The sequence below is a fragment of the Musa acuminata genome, chromosome BXJ3-11 (assembly GCF_036884655.1).
Source record: "Musa acuminata AAA Group cultivar baxijiao chromosome BXJ3-11, Cavendish_Baxijiao_AAA, whole genome shotgun sequence".
NCBI lineage: Eukaryota > Viridiplantae > Streptophyta > Magnoliopsida > Zingiberales > Musaceae > Musa > Musa acuminata.
Window position 1 is genome coordinate 7323097 of NC_088359.1, and position 23445 is coordinate 7346541.

General features: G+C 32.8%; 1 protein-coding gene across 4 annotated transcripts; it reads right to left on the reverse strand.

The window, feature by feature from the left end:
- Positions 1 to 795: 795 nt before the first annotated feature.
- Positions 796 to 8026, reverse strand: LOC135653197 (polypyrimidine tract-binding protein homolog 1-like). Of its 4 annotated transcripts, XM_065174859.1 has the most exons (12): positions 7675 to 7784; positions 7029 to 7043; positions 6834 to 6942; positions 6565 to 6622; positions 5969 to 6031; positions 5818 to 5891; positions 5599 to 5694; positions 4771 to 4828; positions 4591 to 4695; positions 4435 to 4516; positions 1719 to 1831; positions 796 to 1329 (listed from the first exon to the last, which is right to left on the reverse strand). In XM_065174859.1, exons 3-12 carry the CDS (start codon positions 6857 to 6859, stop codon positions 931 to 933), a joined length of 1074 nt encoding a protein of 357 aa, XP_065030931.1. In that variant the 5' UTR covers positions 6860 to 6942; positions 7029 to 7043; positions 7675 to 7784; the 3' UTR covers positions 796 to 930. The 4 variants fall into 4 exon arrangements, with proteins under 4 accessions (XP_065030931.1, XP_065030929.1, XP_065030930.1 ...); XM_065174857.1 differs by lacking the exon at positions 6565 to 6622 and having other exon boundaries at positions 6834 to 7043; positions 7675 to 8026; XM_065174858.1 differs by lacking the exons at positions 7029 to 7043; positions 7675 to 7784 and having other exon boundaries at positions 6834 to 6998.
- Positions 8027 to 23445: the final 15419 nt, after the last annotated feature.

A 23445-nucleotide genomic window follows, 5' to 3' on the forward strand; every position in this document is an offset into this window, starting at 1 on the left:
TCCAAGGAAGGGTGAAATACCAGTAATATAATAATTTATGGTATAAAAATTAATAATTATTTGATAATAGATTTTGTTGTAAACAAAATTGATTAATTAATATCGTATTAAATGCGTCATTCAACTTCAAGACATTACTTCATAATAATGAATGTCATGGGGAGAGCATATGGTAAATTGCTTGAGGTGGATTTGAGGGTGAGGAGGCGCCATTTATTATTGATTAGAATAACTTTCTCTTTATCATCAACAACCGTTAAATTGTGCAGTTTGCATCTCAACATTAATGTATGTGATTACCAGTGATCACATACAAACACCTGACCAAACACCAATTAAATTAGCGAGGATGCCGATAACACTTGCATCTCAACTTCATCATCAGCATTTCAAATATTTTTTACTAACCTTTCCCTAATCCTGTGTTTGATAAAGTAGAACGAAAAAGCGCTTGTCATTGAGCTAACAGCAATTAGTCAAGCAAACAGAGAAGTTACTAGGATGACCGTTGAGCTAATTTTGCAAGGGCATTAGTTCGTTTTTGGTGATGATTACCAGAATTTTTCAGTCATCGCGGGCGAACGCTCTGCGAGCAAGAAAGATATCAATCTAAACAACTCTTCCATCAGGAGAGAACATGGGGCGGCCATCTAACAAACAATTGGTTTCACTGGAGGAATTTGCACGACCTTGAACATGTTGTTCAAGCCATTTAATGTGTGCAATCTAAAGGACGTCCTCTTGAAAGAGGAACCAAACCACTGTGTACTATATATACCATTGCTGAAAACCACATTAAAAGATTTGGACCCATTTAGCTCAGAACAATCTAGTGCAATCAAATAACAAAGTTGCAGAATCTCCAAACAGTGGGTTGAGACAGCAGAACAAAATAGGGAGTGCCAGGGTGGATTTAACTGAGTAGCAAACTTAGAAATACCTAGGAGGATGTCCGATGAATGGTGCGCCCCTGGCCGCAGCAGGCCTTGGCTGAATACCATACTGGGGCATCTGTTGTGAAGCTTGGACATAACCAGCTGATGCAGTGGGACGGGCAGCTGAGGCTGGGTACGGTGCACCAGCAGATGGACCAAATGGCTGGCCGGGGAACGTCCCACCCATCGACGCATAGTTGGCCTTATTTGGATCCCAAGAAGGCATCTGTCTGTTTGGAAATGCCTGTTGCATGCCCAAGTTGCTAACAAAGGTTCCTGCCACATGAGGATTAGCTTGCAAACCAGTGGAAACAATAGTCACGGAGGAACCTTGTGGCACTGCAAGTATCCCTGTGTCAGCAACCGTGTAGTCCCTGCTCTTGTCACTATATGCCTGAAAGTAATGCACATAGAAAGTTCATGTTAACATTAGAGAAGAATAGAATATGAGATTATGTCGTATGGATTAATGGCGGAGAACAAAGGGTGTTTGCTGATGGTACAAAGATTAAATATGATAAATTGATTTTACAAGGAACTGAACATTCTATAAGCAATCTAGTTTGGAAGATACGACAAGTAACAAATAAAGAAACCATATTAATGTTTTCATATTTTGTTTCTGGACTTCCCAAAAGGAAATGAATAAATATTACACAAATGTCTCAATTTCCAAGTTTCTTGCTTGATAGAGCAAATTGAATGAAATAAGAGCCAAAGAGAGTCTTTAAATGATATCCTCAGTTTTTTACTCTATATAACCCATAAACATTATAGATGTACCTTCACGTTGAGATCCGTATGACGAGAGTATGACAGATGAAGCTTACAATAGCCACCATCATAAATGCAATGTCCCTCCAAAGCCTCTTTGGCAACTGTTGCAGTGGTCACATCTGATAAAAAATGAAAAGTGATATCAATTTCTCTAGCAGACAAATCCTTGAAAGAAATAATCTTCTTTGTATTTTGTAGGAAAACAAAATTGAAAAATACGTACAGAGAAATTTTGAGACATCAAGGCCGGTGAAAAATAGCATTTCAAAGAAAATATAGAATTCTGAACAAGAAAACTACTGTTGTTCAAGTCAAAATTCCTTCTGCTATTTTCAGGAGTCACAGCATTTAAGTGTTAAAGTGAAACTACATGCTTGATGTCCAAGGTGAATTCAAGCATAGAGAGAGAGGATGCAAGATTAGTACGGTTCATAAATAAAATCAGAAGCTAAACTAAAGGTTACAAAAAGCACAAAGGTGAAATCAAACCTCGAGGGACGAGGACACCATAAGATGAATATGGTCCATATCTAGAATAAACTACGACATAAACAGAGCATAGTATCCAAAAGAAGGGAGAATTTTTAAAAAGAATATGGATGAATTAACCAACGAGCATGGTTATTTTTAATGTGATAATAACTTGGTAACTCATGTGATAGGGAAAAGTGATCCTATCTAGTGAGAAGAGAATGGGCAAACAAAAACTTCAAAACAATCATAGAAGACTTTTTTTCAACTATTGTTAATTGTCACATCCTTTCACAAAAGAACTAAGGAATTTCAGGTTCATTCATCTCCTACCATAGCTTCCTACGGCATCTTCCAGCTTATAGTGAACAACCACAAACTCCAAACTAGTTGTCTATAAGAAAAGCTATCTTGACTGCATACACTCAGCAGGTTCCTGACATACATCTAAGTCATCACCATCTTCCACACAGTCGTAAACCATGAAAAGTGTTCCAACTCTATCCAATATGGGATTAGGCATCCTCAACCGACTCTATCCTCACCATTTGAGAGTCTAAGACCTCTTCGCTCCATCCATCTCAAACTCCCACAACCAGTATAATTAGCAAGAAAACGTCCTTTTTTTCATTTTTCTTTCCTGTTAAAATTGCCAGCAGCCTCTGCATCACATGCCCCGCTTTCTATATTTCAGTATTGACCCTATTTCCACCTCTACTCCAGCTCCTAAAGTATCCATTGCTGCACTACCCAATAGGTGCGAGAGGATGGTGATGGCTATTCCACATAAACTCCTACAAGATCAAAGGGCCAAAGGGCAAAAGAAACTAGACCATGTTTTGCCATATTTATCTGATCTGGATTACAAACAGACACAGTCAACTCAATTCTCGCCCAGATCAATAGATCACCAGAAAAATCATTCAAAGTCAGCCAGGAGAAACTAATTCAAACCATTCGAGCCCAAAATAGGTAATCATGGAGAGGCAAGAGAGAAGCAGCTACCAGTGTCATCAACAACCAGCAAAAGTGCAAGAACATAACAGAATTGAACATAAGTCCAGTGCCACCGCCTCTGCACCCGGAGATGAGAAACAGCAAGGAGAGAAGACAAAGAGGGGGACATGGAAGTGACTTCTGTGACTTAAGCACAACTCCTTTGATTCTGTATTTTCAGATTTTTGACTATGCAATATTTCAAAAAAAAACACACATAAATTTGATGGGTAAGCAAAATATTTTAGGACATATTCTTTTATTATTTATAATTTACCTTTATGTTATAAGAAAAAGCAAGTTTTGCTTTTGTTATCTAAAATTTAGAACATGAACAAGTCCACTCGATCCCCATGGTCTCAAATGGCTCAAATCTTGCTTCATACCAGTCGAGAGCTCATAGGAAGTACAGGGAATATGAAGCTGATCCCAATCATAGGAACCTTTGATATGAAGAAAAAACAAGTAAACAAAACAGGTCTTCAAAGATAAAAACAGAAAAATTTGGAGCTGATGTTTCGAAGGCGAGAAAATTTGAAGTCAATTGAAAGAACTACTGAAGTATGCAGCACACTAGAGGAAGTAGAAATCCATAGTTTAGGAATTTTGAGAAAGAAAAAAAAGAAAATTTTGAGAGACGATAAAAGGGAAAAAAGATATAGGTATTGGAAATCCAGAGGAGAATGGAGAGAAAGGCACATTAACCAAGAGAAAAATTATTCTTTTTTTCAATTCCCAACATCCAACCCTAACAAGGGCCACATAATAACAGTTCATATTATTCTATTCTCATTAGGACTCTTGAAAGAGAAAACATATTAGCATGAAAGGAAAATAACCAAAGAACACAGCCAATTACGGTGATATTAGAGAGTTCGAGCTTTGGCAGTCTAACAAGATTATGTTAAAGTGCCAATATTGAACCAAAATTTTCTTTTTTAGACTCTTGCAAGACTACTAGTAGGCCAATACAGGAAAATATGGATGAAAATAGAAACAAAATGGATGAAAGGGTTAGCTTAAGTTTAACACTTTGAACCTCGACTGCATCTGGTTCTAAGCCAGGGACAGTGGGGGAAATTGGAAATCATAAGGGGTAGTGGAAGTGAAGGCGCTGGAAAGAGGTGTACATTTTTTGTTTAAAGGTCCTGGTGCCAAACATCTCCTACATCTTTAAAATATAAAACCATTTAATAAAGGAACTTTCCTTTTGCAAAACTAAATAAGGGCATATAGTTCAGCAGAAACCTCCTACCTGGATACTGAATTAATGCCTGAGTTCCACCATTTTTCTCAAATATTGCAATTTTCTGGACAGTACCAAAAGCTGAAAACACCTGAATGAAAAGCTCGAGTAAACTTCGCATTGTTATTTGACACATAAAACAGAGCGATAGGAGAAATGTCTCACTGTGTGAAGAACATCAACTGTGACAGCATATTGCATATTCTCTATGGACGCAAGCAGCACATTACTCTCAGGCTCCTTCATTTTCCCGTCAGGACCAAGAACAGGCTGAAGATGAATAATCATTAGTTATGAAAACTGACCACAAACATAATGTGGAAATTTTGAAATGCGGAACCAAACCTGTAAAGTACCCTCGATTGCAGAAGGATTCACAGGAAGGTAAGGGTTAGTGAAATCCCTGCATGATATTATCTAGCATCAGATCAAATTTTACAATTGTAAATTTGTCCATGACTATACGCTAAAGTTTTAAAACAAATAAAAGATTAACACACTAAAAAGTTGAAGTCCAAAATACATAGAACAAAGTGAAAACTGCAAAATATAATATTTGATGGATTGATAAGAGCTTCATTTAGATAGCACGTCATAAAGATAAACGAAAATTACAACAACAATGACAAGCCATAATGTCCCAAAGATTTGTGACAATCTAAATAATGATGATGCAGGTAGGTACAACAGACTTCCAAGAATAAGCAGTGCACATCAATAGAAACAATCTAGGACTTCACATGATACAAATTGAGTGGGAAAGTAAATCACCATACAACTGTTTCAGTTACGAGATTCCAGACCTCCATCAAACATAAATATATGCCAGAAACTGCAAGAATGTGCCGAAGCCAACTGATATAGAACTTTTTAGCCTGATACTTACGATGGTGTTTCACATTGGCCATTGTCATCTAGCTGCTAAAGGTCACAATTAGGACTTTGTTATATAATTTGTCATATACTGTTAAGAAGTATGTCAAGTTAGAGGGACTAACAACAAATCTGTTTCAGATAACATACAAGACCTAACTTGCCTTTGTATTATGCTAAATCTAAATTAGTAAAACATAAACATCCAAGTCTACAAATATTACATGTCCATCATGGTCTAATGGGTAAAAAAAAACAACAAAACAAAAATTGTCCAGTGTGGTTGCTGCATGAAGATACCTGCTCCGATGGGACTGGAATTTGATATTTAAATCTGTATGTGCAGAAAAAGAAATCCGCAAGTGGCAAGATGTAACATGCTCTGGAAGCAAGTACCTGCAGTTCATGAAAACACAATATGCTCAGCAAAAAAGCGGGAATGGTGAGGAGAGAGTGTGACAGAGGGAGAGAATGTATTGCTTCTTCCAAATGTGTTCAACTGACAGAAACTGAGACAACCTTGGGATACTTCTTCCATCCAAGGCATTTCTAGCTTCTGAAGCAGTTGCTGCATCAGTGTACTGGATCAGAGCCTAAGAAAAAAAAGGGAAGCATAACAATGAGTTGCAGTCCTAAATTCATGTCCAGAATAGTGAGCAAAATACACTACCTGAAAACCAGCAGCCTTTTCAAAAGTAGCAATTTTGTGAACATATCCGAATGCAGAGAACACCTGAGAAAGAAGATGAATCAATACTCCTAGAAAATAAAGGAATGATGCTATGGTAATCAAATGACATCAGGTCAGATGGAAAATGAAGCGATCTCATTTGTAAGTGCAGAATGGCACCTGTGGCACAATGGCCTTCATCATGACTCCAGTGGCAACATATATGAGCAAATTTTTACTTAATGATATGAACATCATGCATGGACCAAATTATTACTCGCTGCTTCGACAAAAGAAAGACAAATATAACTATCCTCCTTAAGCAGAATAATTAGCAAATTACATTATTAGTAGAAGAAAATCTTGATATCTAACAACATAAAAGAATCATATCAACCAATAAGAAAATATTAAAAGTTTTTGAGAAATCCTAGGGAGTGGAAGTTTAACCTCCAAAAACAGCTTCACACACAAGGTGAGTGTAACCTACAACTTAACGATGATGGGAAAAAGCAGTTAGAGATTAACATTCATCAAACAGTAAGATTCAGAGACTCATAACAAAATAGTCAAAAGAATGAGATAGTAAAACAAACATGGTATCTCTCCGAATGTAGATGCTGATAACGAGATATACTCCGTGTTAAAATGGACCTGGTAACCCATTCAGAGCATGTTACAAGAAGTCAAAGAAGTAAAACAAGATTAGCTTCGAGACACATATCACATCAAAAAAAAAAATCCCCTATATCATTTCAACTTTAAGACCATCCAAATTACTAGAAATGCTTAAAGCGTACACAAATTTTTATCTTAAATGCAATGACAAGATTTTAAATTAAAAAAAGTAAGTCACTGGACTCACCAAATGAATAACTTCGATGCTGACATCACCAGCTTCCACGCCCTCTATGGTAACGAGCAAAACATTCCCAACAACCTCACCGGAGGCCTTGTTGTTTACAATTTCTTGCCTGTTTGAATATTGTATGTAAACAGTTTTGCCACGAACTTGTGCAGGTTCAGATGAAGATGCATAATATGAGATCATCGAGATTGCCTGATTAAGTTCCGCCTGAAAGAAGGTGTCAATAACCAGTTTGGGCTATCATGTTCCGAAGACAATGCAATATCTAAATGCTCTTTCTAACAAAGCAACAAATATGTGGAGGGGGAAAGGCAACAAGTACCACAAGAACGACAAGAACCTCATATAAACAGGTAATATTTATCCTTCTTCTAGAAAAGGAGTGCGAAAACCAAATCAAGAAAAGGAAAACAAAAGCATAAGGAAGAAACTACATATATCTCCTATAATGAAATATGTTATTTCCTACCAAAACGAGTATAGAATGCTTTAGATCAGTTGGAGCTAAAAATGTCAACCAGGCCACTGCGATATCATAATCCCAAGTACAAAAAGCATGATTATAGCCCACCAGAATATGGCAGCAAGAAAAAATTCTCAAGCATGTCTTGTGGTTCCAAATTTGGCTCATCCCCATCCTTTCGACAACCCATATACCGTGATAGCATTCGATATGATCCATCAAGGACACATCGATTCAGTATCAGAAACCCTTAAAAGCAATCTCAAGTTTGCGATATTCACCGAAACATCCAAGAAATGGATCCAAGAAGACCAGTTTGCGATCTTCACCAAAAGTCTCAAGAAACGCATCAAACAATCAGGCTCCGGCACTTACAAACTCAACAAAGGCCTGGTTGTGATTGGCGCCGACGTTGCATTTGGTGTTGACGATCTTGCCGAAGGGCTTGCAGAGCTCGACGAGCTCCTCCTCCGTGCACTCCCACGGCAGATTCCGGAGGTGGAGCACCTTCGACGGCGTCTGCGTGTACCGGAACTGCGGCTGCCCCGAGGAGGACATCTCCGAGCAAAAGGTTGCGGAGACGCCTCTCCGATCTGCCTCTACGACGATCAGATTTCGACGGACGTCAACACGAAGTCGGAGAAATCGGCAGGATTTTCTTTGAGGAATGTCCAGCCAGGTTAGGGCAGGGATCGGGGAAGAAGAACCGATCGATAAAGATATCGAACCTATTTATCGGATGACGTTTTACCTATCTCTTCTTACAAAGGTAGATAATTTAAGTGCAAATTTCCCAAATAAAAAATAAAAATAAAAGATTTTATTGGAATAATAAGATTAAATATTTTTATTTTTACAAATATAAAAATCTCAATTTAATTTTTGAAAGTATAAAGATCTAACTAATTAAAGGATAATATGTAATTACGCATGATTTATAGCGTAACCAAAACTAAATCCTATATTTCACAAAGAAATATAGGTAGATAATTGAAGTGCAAATTTTCCAAATAAAAAATAAAAATAAAAGATTTTATTGGAATAATAAGATTAAATATTTTATTTTTACAAATATAAAAATCTCAATTTAATTTTTAAAAGTATAAAGATCTAACTAATTATAAGGATAATATGTAATTACTGATGATTTATAGCTTAACCAAAACTAAATCCTATATTTCACAAAGAAAGATTAATTTTTGGCTCCACGTTAATGTTTATGGTTGGTGTACGGGCCCCATTGGGCCTGCGATAGCAGTAACCCGACATGCCCCCATTGATTCCTAAGATTAAGATTGGAACTTGATAATATGAACCTAATCACAAAAATCTTTCTTATTTAATTAGGATAGCATTATACATTAGGATTCCAAATCAAATCATCTATCTTATACAATACAGTTCTTAACCCAAACTTGTCTTACATTTAAATCTCATATTCAAAATTATTTATTTATTTATTTATTTTTTCTACTATTCTCCTTTTTTTTTCTCTCTCTCAGTATTATTATTATTTTTCTATCTTCCTTGGTTCACTCCACCTCTCTTTGTCTAGGAATCATAAGGATTCAAAGTTTAACTCGATAAAATTGATTATTCATCGTCACCGTACGTCGACTAATTATTATATTATATTTATTATTAAATTACATATTTGTCTTTGATAATAGCTCAAAAGACATTTGTTGTTTTATTTTAGATTACCCAAAAAATGTCAACACATTTTACTTTCAAATTCATATTTTAAAACTATTGATTTAACTCAAAAGTACATTATTTTTGTTTAACCTTAATAGTTCCTAACATCTCTTTTTTGGCTTTTTAAATTACATTACAATACTCATTCTTAAATACTATCAACCAAAACATTAACATCCTAAAACTTTTGATTAATGAGATAATCATAGTTTGAGGGTGGAGGGGTAGAATCACTAAAAGTAAAACACATTGATCAAATCATCATAAGCATTCATAGGTTTGAAAAAGAATTTTAGGATATTGACATGTAAGAGGTAAGTCCAAAAGAAGGAGATCTCCACATCATCATTTGAAGATATAAAAAATAAAAGATTTGGATTCTTACATTGTTTACCTTTTTTAAAAAAAACACCTTAATAGTTCTCAACCTTCTTTGCTTGTAAAATTACTTGTGACTCATTATTAAATATAATCAATCAAAAAATTAATATTCTAAAATTTTTGATTAATTAGATAATCATAATTTGAGGGTCAAAAGAGTAGAATATTGATCACTATAAGTAAAATATATTGGTCAAGTAATTGTAAGCTATGTATTGATGAATTAAGTAAATCTAAGTTGAATCTATCGATGAATTAAGTAAATCTGAGTTGAATATTAGATTTTGATGATGAAATCAATTGATGAATTAATGATATAATTTATGTATTAAGAAAAGTGATGTAGGACTACTTACGATTGTGAAAATGTAAAATAATCAAAGAAGAATTGAACGTTGGGTCGAAGTCAATGATTGGGCATCGGGTCAGAAGAATCGGGGAATACACCGAAAGTTCGAATGATGCGTTAGAAGCTCATCGGGAGTTCGTTGAAAGCTTGTTGGAACATCGTCGGGAGTGCGCCGGAAGTTTCGTCGGGATTTCGGATGAACAATTGACGTGCCAGACAACTAGGATTGCTTGCATTATAATTATTTAACCTTAATTATCATAGTTAGGCATCAATTTGAGTTAGTTTAAGGAGTAATCCTACTAACTTAATTAGGGGCTAACTAGGCCCGAATTAGGGCTGAATTGGGCCTGTTGTTTGACTTATTCAGTGACCCTTACTTGGCTCAAGTGGTAGCACCGCTTGAGGCTCGACCTCCCAAGCAGTCTGGGTAGTGGTATCGCCAACAATTAATGTTACCAAGTGATGGTACCGCTAGAGTCCAATCTCCGAGGCTTTATCAGGCGATCGTACTGCCCAAACTGGGCGGTAGTACCGCCAATACCTCGAAAACCTAGGATGAGACCATTTTGTCTTCAAATTTGAATCCATTTGGAGGCCTATAAATACTCCACTCCTCCCTACTCGGTTAACACATCAACTGAAAACAAAAATTGAGGAAAACATTGTTGTAATCTTGTGAGAATTCTACTCTAGCTCTAAGTGTTAATTTCAACTTAAGAGAGGGGTGAGTGGCTCGTAAAGATTATCTCCTAAACCTGTGAAAAAGAAAAAAAGATTATAAAAGGGTAATTGATCTTCGTTCATTGAAAAAAGATCGATAATGAATATTGATGGCCTTGACAAAGGAGGAATCGAGAGTGGATGTAGGTCATGATGACTAAACTATTATAAAATTGGTGTGCCTTCTCTTCTTTGTCTTTTTCCTTTATATTGCTTATTGATTTGGCTACTCACTCCACTTCACACTTTCTCTAAGTTCAAACACATTTCTTTTACGATTTTATCGAAATGATTTTTCTAAATACTCTATATTTTTATATAAGTACTAATTCATCCCCCCTTTTAATGTCGATTTAATCCTAACAGTCGGTATCAAAGCCAAGGTTTTTCTTATTTGGTTTAACACCCATGAGAAATAACTTTTACCGACAATCAAGAGGGTTTTTTTATCACTCGTCCTCCTATATTTAATGGGATATACTACACGTTTTGGAAAATTAGAATAATAATTTTCTTGCTTTCTATGAATTTTAATTTATAGAACATTGTTGAAAGCGATTTTGAAAAGTCTTCCAAACCAATAAACGAATAGAATGATTTGAAGAGGAAAACTTTTTCTTTGAATGCTAAAGCGATGAACGCTTTGTTTTGTACTCTTAATAAAAATGAATTTAATCGGATTTTTATATGCGAAACTGTACACGAGATTTGACACACACTCAAAAGCACACATGAAGGTATAAATAGGGTTAAAGAGTCAAAAATTTATCTTTTGGTTCATAGCTATGAGTTGTTTCATATGAAACAAAGCAAGACTATTGGAGACATGTACACCCGTTTTACGAATGTCATCAATGATCTAAAAGTTTTTGGTAAATTTTTTTCTAATTTTGAACTTATTAATAAAATACTAAGATCCTTTCTAAAAAGTTGAGATCCTAAAGTTATGGTAATACAAGAAGTAAAGGACATGAACAATTTTTTGATCGAAAAACTTATTGGGTCTTTGATGACATATGAAATGACATGTATTGCATATGATGAACTTAAGAACAACCTTTTAAAAAATAAAAAGGACTTGACACTTAGAATCAAAGAAGACCACTTGAGAAAAAACTCAAGTGACGATGATAATAATGACTTAGCGCTTCTTACAAATTTTTTTTTTAATTTTTAAAAAGGAACAAAATAAAACAATGATACTAAGGACAAAAGTGAACTAAAAAAAGACCAAATAACTTGCTATGAATGTAAAAAGTCAGGATACTTCAAAAATGAATATCTCAAAGTAAAGAAGAAACTACCAAAGAAAAAAAAACACTCAAAACTACTTGGGATAGTTGAACTGCATCCTAAGGCAAGAGCCTACTAATAAATAAGAAGTTGTAAATTACACATTAATGATATTTAGTAATGAGGTATGTAATTCAAACAAATCTTCTTTATCTTATGATGAATTATTTAATACCTTTAATGATTTTAATTTAGATAGTAAAAAATATAAATTATTAAAAAAAAGAGCATACTTCTCTTGTTAGTGAATTTGATAAATTAAAAAATGATGATAGTACGTTAACTCTTTCCACTAAGTGTGAAGAGATATATTCACTTAAGAAAGAAAATATTTTACTACAAGAAATATTAAAAAAAATTAATATAAGTAATAAATCTCTAACCATGATCCTTATTAATAATGATTATGTTCATAGAAAAGAAGAAATTGACTTTATGAGTAACACTAGCAAAAGCTAACTATCTTCGTTAAAGGACCTATATTACATGTTTCACCCGGAAATAAATATAATTTTTGTGGTAGATTTGGACATTATGTATATAGATGTTCATTTAAAAAGTATAATCTATATAAATTAGTTTGGGTTCCTAAAAGAGCCATGAATAACTAAATGCTAATAGTTAAGATAGGTAGATCTATTAACGAGAGACCCAAAGTCAAATAGGTACCTAAAAGAAACTCACATTTCTTATAGACATCTCTACGATCGAAAGCTAAGAGCAAAAATAAATTTTTGATAGTAGATGCTCAAGGCTTATAACTAGAGATCCAACATACTTCACAAAGCTCACTAATCAAAACAAAATAATTTTAATTGAAGATGATTTATATTCAATGAAATTATACTTAGATGATTTTATATTATGCATGAGGATTTGAAGTAATGATGATTTAAAATCTTATGTTTTAGAAATATATGTTATACTTTTGATCTTGATGATTTTTTGATAAATATTGTCTTTCGGTTTTAAATGATGATGCATAGTTTTTGTATGGAATACTAGAGTATACTAGGTATCAAAATGAATTAAAGCTAAAGAATCTTACCTATTTTTAATCTTATAGGAAACTATCTATATTGCTTTCTTGGATTTCTCAAAAAGTAATTTTAATGATGAATTTGAATTTATTTTCATATAAGATGATATGTCGGTGTTTACAACTTCAGATGTATACATGAAATAATTTTCTTGATTCTCGAGAATATTTCTCTAAACAAATCTTGATTCTTTTACCTAATATTTTTTTAATTTATTTCTAAGTTTTTTATTAATTATTCTCCTATGATTTTTCCCTATATTGATTAAGGAAATGATTTATCCAAATAAATCATAGGATATCAGACTTTTTGATGTTTTTGACTTGAATTGTATTATAAATTTTTTTATATTTATGATTTATATGTCTCATGATATGATTTAAACATTGATGTATAAGGATAGAAAATTATTGACCTGCACATCTCAATAGTACTGGGAAGCTTGTTCTTTCGATAAGTAAAATGTGATTACTTGAATGTTAAATATAAGATTGGTATCATCCGCTTAAACATGGTTAAATGTTAGCTTGAATATTATTGATATTGACTTAAATGTTAGTACTACTGAAATGTTAAATATGGTTGTTGGATTGCTAAAAGCCAAATGTGGATGAAAAAAAAGGGAAAACTCTAATGTGTTGTACTCCTTAACCTTACACTCTATAATATACTTTTTAACGTTACGTGCTTTTCAATATTACTATGTACTTCTTAATGATATTATAATACATATAATTCTTTAAGAATTAGGCATGTTAAATCTTCCGAATGCATGAGTTCCCCTTATACATTTTTTAGATTTTTTAATTTTTAAAAATTAAGTTTTTCTTTTTAAATTGAGATAGTTTCCTATCATTCATTTTGTAATTTACAAAAGTAAAAATTTTATTCATAGACTTTTGGTATAGTTGATCTTTTATAAGATCGATCATTTCTATATGAATCCTTCCTCTTTTTATTTACAAAAGTAGAATCTTGATTCATGGACTTTCAATACTTATGACTTTCAATACAAATAGGAGAAAGAAACTTGCTAGCAACTCAAGAAACCAAAAAATGTTAGTTTGCACATCTAAAGAAGAATCAAAAGTGCTTGCACATCTAAAGAGAAGTGCTAACTTGCTCATTTCAAAAAGCAAGTTATTTTGCTATTTTACACATCTCAAAAGTTGCTATTTTGTGTAACGATTATTATTAAATATCTTATTTAATAATAACGTAATCGTTCTTATTAAGATTCATAATTTATTATCATGAATTTCTTCATTTATTATGGTTTAAATGATTTCAGTTTCTTATTCTTTATGTATGAAACTATTATTATTAAATTAAATATTTAATATCATTAAGTTCTTCATTATGGTCCAAACGTTACAAATTTGAATTAATTCTTGAACGTTATGAGTTGGTGATAATAAATGTTCTTGATGGGAGAACATCTATATATACATGAGGATTTTGGTCCCTTGGCTTAATCATCTCTTTGAAGCGAAAGGCTTTCCTACACCATCTAAAGCGAGAGTTCTGAGCCGAGAAGAACCAAAGTTCAAGAAGAAACCTCTGCAGAAATTCTTGGCGACAATGGCTGGAGGTACGCTATTTCGTTTCCGCATTAGTTTTATTGTGTTTCTATTACAATGATTTAGAAACACAAGTTGGCTTCATTAAAATTTCTTACATTTGGTATCAGAGCCGAATGACCTCTGCCTTGATATGAAAAAGTTTTCATTTTTATGCCCTGAAAATGATTTGATTTTGGTTTCTTCTTGCAAACTTGTTGATATATTTTGTTGAAAATCATGAGGAAATATCATTTTCAACATTTTTAGTCGGTAAAATGCTCATATTATGTATGCATATTTAGTTATATTAAATTATGTTTATGAGCAAATTTTTTTTTTTATGTTTAAAATGTCTAGTGATCCATATAATCTTAATTAATTAAGAATTAGCCACAACATACTTAATTAATTAAAATTATATATAAAGTTAAAATAAGGATCACATAAGTAATTAGACATCATATTATGATTGATTATATTTCGTATAATAATTATTATCCCACATGATCTTTTATTGTATTTAATATAATTAATCAGGATAAAATATCAGATTATTTTCATAATTTACCCACAGGCATTATGAATTGAAATATAATTTGATAGTTTTATCATAAAGACCATATGAATCTATTTGAATTAAGAATTTAGCCTACAGACAATTTTTATGTAATGAGATTCATATTTTTGGCATGTTTCACATTGATAAAACATGTAATTTAGTCTATTAAGCTTCAAATTTTGACATAAGCATGTTTGATTTTATGCAGTTTCTCAAACTGTTAATTTCTCTAATATTCGATGTGATATTCCCGAACTTAGTGGTGATAACTATAAGATATGGAAGGAGAGGGTTCTCCTCCATTTAGGGTGGATGGATATTGATTATGCTATTAGAAAAGACGAACCACCTATAGTCACTAATACCAGCACTCCAACTGAGATCGCGTTATATGAGCGATGGGAGCGATCCAATCGACTCAGCGTGATGTTTATCAAAACTAAGATAACTGTTGGCATACGTGGTTCTGTTGACCAGCATGAAAATGTCCGAGACTTGCTAAAAGCTATTGATGAACAATTCGTCACTTCGGATAAGGCACTAGCAAGCACCCTTATAATGAAATTTTCATCCCTTAGACTCACCAACATAAAGGGTGTGCGTGAGCACATAATGCAAATGCGAGATATTACGACTCAACTTAAGAAACTTGAGGTTAATATGTCAGAATCCTTCCTGGTGCACTATATTCTGAACACCCTTCCACCTCAATATAGCCCTTTTAAAATTTCTTACAATACACATAAGGATAAATGGTCAATTAATGAATTAATGAACATGTGTGTTCAAGAAGAAGAGAGGCTAGTAATGGAATTGGGTGAGAGTGCATTGATGGTAACCACTCGAGGGAAGAACAAAACTGACAAACATCAAGCCAATCAAAAAGCTTATCAACAGGGAAAAGGTAAAATACCACCCCAAGCTGATATCAAGAAAGAAGCAAGGTGTTTCTTTTGTAAAAGAAATGGACACATGAAGAAGGAATGTACGAAATTCCAACAATGGCTTGAAAAGAAAGGTAAACCAACCTCATATGTATGTTATGAATCTAATATAGTCAATGTTAATATTAACACCTGATGGATTGACTCTGGATCAACAATCCATATTGCAAACTCTTTGCAGGGTATGCAAAACCTAAGGAAGCCAGTGGGAAGTGAGCAAAGCATCTTATCAGGAAATAAGATGGGCTCACATGTGGAAGCAATTGGAACATGCATTTTAACTTTAAGTAGTGGTTTTGTTTTAAAATTGGAAAGAACCGTTTATGTACCAAGTTTCTCACGAAACTTAATTTCTGTTTCCAGACTCGTACCATTTGGATATTCCTTTCATTTTAAAGACACATCATTTCGTTTATTATATAAATCTGATTGTGTTGGGAATGGTATTTTGTCTGACGGTCTTTACCATATTTTATTACAAAATGATAATACTCAAGGTTCAATGCATGTTCACGCTGGCATTAAGAGGTGTAATATTAATGAGGACTCCTCTATATTATGGCATCGGAGATTAGGACATATCTCCATAGAGAGAATTAAAAGATTAGTTAAAGATGGGGTACTTAGTACTCTTGATTTTACTAATTTTAAGACTTGTGTAGACTGTATTAAAGGAAAACAGACCAATAAGTCCAAAAAAGGTGCTAATAGGAGTTCAGACTTATTAGAAATAATTCATACTGATATATGTTGTCCAGACATGGACATACATGGTCAGAAATACTTCATCTCCTTTATAGATGATTACTCACGATATATGTATATATATTTGCTTCATAATAAAAATGAAGCATTGGATGCCTTCAAAGTCTTTAAGGCTGAAGTTGAGAACCAATGTGGTAAGCAAATTAAAATTGTGAGATCAGATAGGGGTGGAGAATATTATGGTAGATATACTGAAATTTGACAAGCACCTGGTCCTTTTGCTAAGTTTCTTCAAGAACATGGGATTATTGCCCAATACACTATGCCTGGTTCTCCAGACCAGAATGGTGTTGCAGAAAGAAGAAACCGAACATTATTGGACATGGTGCGGAGTATGCTTAGCAACTCCAATCTTCCTAAGTTCTTGTGGACTGAAGCATTAAAAACGATTGTGTATATATTAAACCGAGTTCCAACCAAGGTTGTCCAAAAGACACCATTTGAACTATGGAAAGGTTGGAAACCGAGTTTGCGACATATGCGCATTTGGGGATGTCCGTCTGAAGTCAGGATATATAATCCACAAGAGAAGAAACTGGACCCGAGGACTGTTAGTGGGTATTTCATTAGATATGCCGAAAAGTCCAAAGGTTACAGGTTCTATTGTCCATCTCACACAACTAGGATTGTGGAATCAAGAAACGCTAAATTTCTTGAGGATGATGTGATTAGTGGGAGCGATCATTTCAGGAACATAGTTTCCGCACATGATCATATAGAATCTCAACCTTCCACATCAAATGATAGATTGGTTATAGTTCATAGCACTCCTCAAGTACAAACTAGTGCTGAACAACCAATCATTGAAATTCCACAAGTTATTGATAGTATTCTAATAGATCAAGCAGTTCAGGAATTACAACAAGCTACTGAACAATTAGTTGAACCACAAGTTCCTCAAGGAACCATTGGTATAACATTAAGAAGATCTACTAGAAATAAAAGATCAGCAATTCCTAGTGATTATGTTGTATATCTACAAGAATCTGACTATAATATTGGAGCCAAAAATGATCCTGAAACATTTTCACAAGCCATGAGTTGCAAAAAGTCAAATTTGTGGCATGATGCTATGAAAGAAGAGATGAATTCCATGATGAGCAATGGAGTCTGGGATCTTGTAGAGTTGCCTAATGAAGCAAAGGCCATTGGTTGCAAATGGGTCTTTAAAACTAAGAAAGATTCGTTAGGCAACATTGAGAGATACAAGGCAAGACTTGTTGCAAAAGGATTTACTCAAAAAGAGGGAATCGATTATACGGAGACATTTTCTCCTGTATCTAAGAAAGATTCTCTACGTATTATTTTAGCATTAGTTGCTCATTTTGACCTTGAGTTGCAATAAATGGATGTGAAAACATCATTTCTTAATGGAGATCTAGAGGAAGAGGTTTATATGAAACAACCTGAAGGTTTCTCCTCTAGTGTTGGTGAGCACTTGGTTTGCAAGCTTAGGAAGCCTATATACGGCTTAAAACAAGCCTCCCGCCAATGGTATTTTAAATTTCATGAAGTGATTTCTTCATTCGGATTTGTTGAAAATCTCATGGATCAATGCATATACCAGAAGGTTAGTGGGAGTAAAATATGTTTCCTTGTTTTATACGTAGATGATATTTTGCTTGGAACCAATGATAAGGATTTGCTGCATGAGGTGAAACAATTTCTTTCTAAAAATTTTGACATGAAGGATATGGGTGAAGCATCTTATGTCATTGGCATTAAGATCCATAGAGATAGACCTCGAGGCATTTTAGGTCTATCACAAGAAACCTATATTAATAAACTTTTAGAAAGATTTCGAATGAATGATTATTCACCAAGTGTTGCTCCCATTGTGAAAGGTGATAGGTTCAATTTGAACCAATGCCCAAAGAACAATTTTGAAAAGGAATCAATGAAAAACATCCCATATGCTTCTATCGTAGGAAGCCTTATGTCTGCTCAGGTCTGTACTAGACCTGATATTGCATTTATTGTGGGGATGCTAGGTCGATATCAGAGTAATCCAGGTATGGACCACTGGAGAGCTGCAAAGAAAGTGATGAGGTATCTACAAGGAACCAAAGATTACATGCTTATGTATAGACATACAAACAATCTGGACGTGATTGGTTACTCAGATTCAGACTTCGCCGGTTGTGTTGATTCTCGTAAATCAACATCAGGATATATTTTTATGATGGCCGGTGGAGCTATTTCTTGGAGAAGCGCTAAGCAGACCTTGACTGCTACTTCTACCATGGAAGCTGAGTTTGTCTCCTGCTTTGAGGCTACTTCACATGGTGTATGGCTTAAGAGTTTCATTTCTGGGCTTAGAATCATGGATTCTATTTCTAGGCCATTAAGAATTTTCTGTGACAATTCAGCTACTGTCTTTATGGCTAAAAACAATAAAAGTGGAAGTCAAAGTAAACACATCGACATTAAGTATTTAGCCATAAGAGAACGTGTAAAAGAAAAGAAAGTGGTCATTGAGCACATTAGCACTGAATTGATGATTGCTGATCCTTTGACTAAAGGCATGCCACCTCTAAAATTCAAGGATCATGTAAAGAAAATGGGACTTAGTTCCACTTTGTAATGATATTGAAACTCATATATATTGTGAAATTTTCTCATTTATGTGCACATTATTTTGAGAAAATATATTGTTACTGGACCAAGAATAAACATAAGGTTTATTCATTAAGTAATATTGCCATATTAAGATTAAGAAACTAAATACATCGTGATACATGGATGATAATACTCGCTTTTAGAGGACTTATCGTTATGATTCATGTATTTATTTCTTAAGAAAGTTGTTCGAGAAAGATTAATTCAAATTATTAAGATAAACGTATGGACCAAGTGGGAGAATGTAACGGTTATTATTAAATATCTTATTTAATAATAACGTAACCGTTCTTATTAAGATTCATAATTCATTATCATGAATTTCTTCATTTATTATGGTTTAAATGATTTCAATTTCTTATTCTTTATGTATGAAGCCGTTATTATTAAATTAAATATTTAATATCATTAAGTTCTTCATTATGGTCCAAACGTTACAAATTTGAATTAATTCTTGAACGTTATGAGTTGGTGATGATAAATGTTCTTGATGGGAGAACATCTATATATACATGAGGATTTTGGTCCCTTGGCTTAATCATCTCTTTGAAGCGAAAGACTTTCCTACACCATCTAAAGCAAGAGTTCTGAGCCGAGAAGAACCAAAGTTCAAGAAGAAACCTCTGTAGAAATTCTTGGCGACAATGGCTGGAGGTACGCTATTTCGTTTCCGCATTAGTTTTATTGTGTTTCTATTACAATGATTTAGAAACACAAGTTGGCTTTATTAAAATTTTTTACATTTTGTTCAACTTCATTTGCTAGCTTGCATGTCCTAAACGGATGTAAAACTTAAGTACATGATCCAAATATTTATTGAATCTTTCTTCTTTTTATTGATGATAAAGGGGGAGAAATAATGAATATTTGATATCATGAAATGATGGATAATATCATGCCCAAAATAATATTAATTTTGGTATCATGTATGAAGTAATAAATAGTTAAAATTTTAATATTTTAGTATCAAGTATGTTATGCCTAAAATGATATTAATTTTGGTATCATACATGAAATGATGAATGATTTAGTATCATGTATGTTATGCCCAAAGTGATGTTAATTTATTTTTGGTATCATGCATAAAGTAATGATGAATTATAATATTTTAAAATTATACATGTTAAATTCGGATGAACAATTGACATGTCAGACATCTAAGATTGCTTGCATTGTAATTGTTTAGCCTTAAATATTATAGTTAGGTATCAATTTGAGTTAGTTTAGGGAGCAATCATACTAACTCAATTAGGGGTCAACTGGGCTCGAATTACAGTTAAATTGGGCATGTTGTTAGGCTCATTCAGTGACCATTCGTTGGCCCAAGTGGTACCGCTAGGGCTGGTAGTGGCATTGCCTGAGGCTCGGCCTCCCAAACAATATAGGCGATGGTACCGCCCAGACTAGGTGATGGTACCGCTCAGACTATGTGGTGGTACCGCTAGAGCCCAATCTCTCAGACTTTGTCAAGCGATCATATCACCCAAATTAGGCGGTGGTATCACCTAGTTTCAGTCTACAAGCGGTGGTACCATTAGTACCCAAAAATCTAAAATGAGACTGTTTTGTCTTCAAATTTGAATCTATTTGAGGCCTATAAATACTTCACTCGTCCCTGCTCGGTTAACACATCAACCAAGAATAAAAATTGAGAAAAACATTATTGTAATCTTGTGAGAACTCATCTCCTCTGGCTTTAAGTATTGATTTTAGTATAAGAGAAAGGTGAGTGGCTTGTAAATGTTATCTCTTAAACTTGTGAAAGAGAGAAAAAGATTATAAGAGAGTAGTTAATCTTTGTCCATTGAAAGAAGATCGATAATGAATGCTGATGGTCTCGACGGAGGAGGAATCAAGAGTGGACGTAGGTCACGATGACCGAACCGCTATAAAATTATTGTGCCTTCTTTTTTTTTATATTTTTCATTTATATTGCTTATATACTCCGCTTTACATTTTCTCTAAGTTCAAATACATTTTCGATATGATTTTATCGAAACGATTTTTCTAAATACTCGACATTTTTACCTAAACACTAACTCAACTATTTTTATAAATACTCTTAGTGTCGATTTAGTTAACAAAGAGGTTTCAGAATATTAATATTCAAGAGATCTACTAAAAGAGGAGAGGATCCCTATATCATAATATATATTATTCTATAAAAGATATGAAAGCAAAATATTCAAATCCCTACCTTTCTCTATCACGGTAATACCCTAACATAGTCTTTTACTCTTTTTTTGTTTTAAGTCATGCTTTCAATTCCAATGAAGGAAGAGTAGATGATGGATGCGAATATAAATAGAGGGGTGCTACGCCTTAAAGATCTCCCTCATAAATTTATCTTAATTATATATAATATACCATCTCTTCTTAAAATCCCCCATAATTAAGATATATTACACTACCTCTCCTAAAAATCTCCTTCACGATCCTTTCTCATTAAAATATATTACATTACATCACTTAAAATCTCCCTCATGTTCCTCTCAGCTAATTAAATAATTTTTGATATTTTCAGTTTGTAAATATTATGAATTTGTTTAATTTCTTCAAAATTTGATGTTTCCATGTATTATTTTGTCACATATAAACTTATAAATTAGTCTGAAACTTATTTTGAAAGCTTTATCTAAAAAAAACACTAAGTTTAGACCAATTTGCATTATTTTTGGTTATTCAAAAATAATGTAACTACCCCTATACTTTCATAGAATGCTTTGAATTAGTCTGGACAGAAATATAATTTTATTATATTTTTAAGATTTGAATTAAAAAAATTTTCTGATGTTTTTAGCTTGTGAATAGTCTATTTTTAAAAAAAAAATTCAAATTTTGACAAAATTTGATGCTTCCATACAATGCTTTGTAATATTTGGGTATCTAAATTTTATTATGAAAGTTTGGTCCAAAAATAATCAAGATTTAAACCTAGTTACATTATTTTTGGGCTATTCAAAATAATTGAATTGGGTCTGAACCTTATCAAAACAAGCCCAAAATTTCACCAAACCTATGAATTGGTCCTATTAGGATAAAAATATATTTTTTTTTCTATTTTTGAGATTTTAAATGATAATTTTATGATATTTATAGCTTGTGAATCATCTAAAAAATTTAAATTTCTCGATATTTTGGCAAAATTTGATGCTTTCATGAGGTTTCAATCATATTTGAAATTCTTGGTACAAAAACATCAAGATTTAGGTCTAATTATATTATTCTAAAAATATTTAAAAAATTACATAAATGAGTCTAAACCTGGTCAAAATAAGCTTAAAATTTTAGCAAACATTTGAATTGGTCGCAGATAAATAAAAATATATATTTTTTCCATTAAAATTTAATTTTCAGTATATTTTGGATAAATTTAACATTTAAGGATAAAAATTATTTTTAAAACCATCTTTAAAGGCTTAAAAATAAAAAAAAAATAATGGTCATATAGACATTTAAATGTATTTTGAATATTTAATAATTTTATGCTTTGCTTTGATTTTTAAAAAATATAAACATTGTTATTATATTATTTTTTACTTGGTAGTCAATAAGATTTTTTTAATTTATTATTTATATTTTTGTTTACTTTTAATAATTTAAAATAATTATATATAATATTTTTTTATTAATATAAATTGATATATACTAATAAAATATTTATTTATTTATTTTAAATCAGTCTACGTTTTATGTGTTGGTTCAATGGATGTGATGCAAATTTTCAAGAGGAAGACAAAATGTGTTGAGGTTTATTTTTTGCCATTTCGAGAATTTGGAATTCTTTATGATTTTTCTTTTTTTTTTTAAAGAGGGCACTAACTGGAAATTTCACAAAATATAACATTTTTTCTACCGAATTTTCCTGTTATTATATGATGTTTTTTATCTATCCATTCTTACAAAAGATAACTTAAATACCCTTATAATGTTTAACATAGCAATATATATTTCCTAAATCCTCCATTTATATTTATATTAGTCAGTACATTATGCCAAGTCCGATCTTACTTCGACGAATGGCTTAAATCAAATGCTACTCACAAACGTAAATATCAAATTCGCTCAATTCCACGAACATATGATTCATTTCGAGAGGGGCTTTGAACTCAAAAAAGATCAATGTTAGATATCATGATCATAAATAATAATAACAAAAAAGACATCAATTATTATGTAATTACTATATATTAACAAAAAGAACTACTAACAA

Coding starts and splice junctions, on each gene's coding strand:
- LOC135653197 (XM_065174857.1), bottom strand. CDS start 7,857: ATGTCCTCCTCGGGGCAGCCGCAGTTCCGGTACACGCAGACGCCGTCG. Junction 4,829..5,598: donor TTCCAGTCCCATCGGAGCAG/GTATCTTCATGC, acceptor AATATCATGCAG/GGATTTCACTAACCCTTACC. Junction 4,517..4,590: donor CAGTTGATGTTCTTCACACA/GTGAGACATTTC, acceptor CTTTTCATTCAG/GTGTTTTCAGCTTTTGGTAC.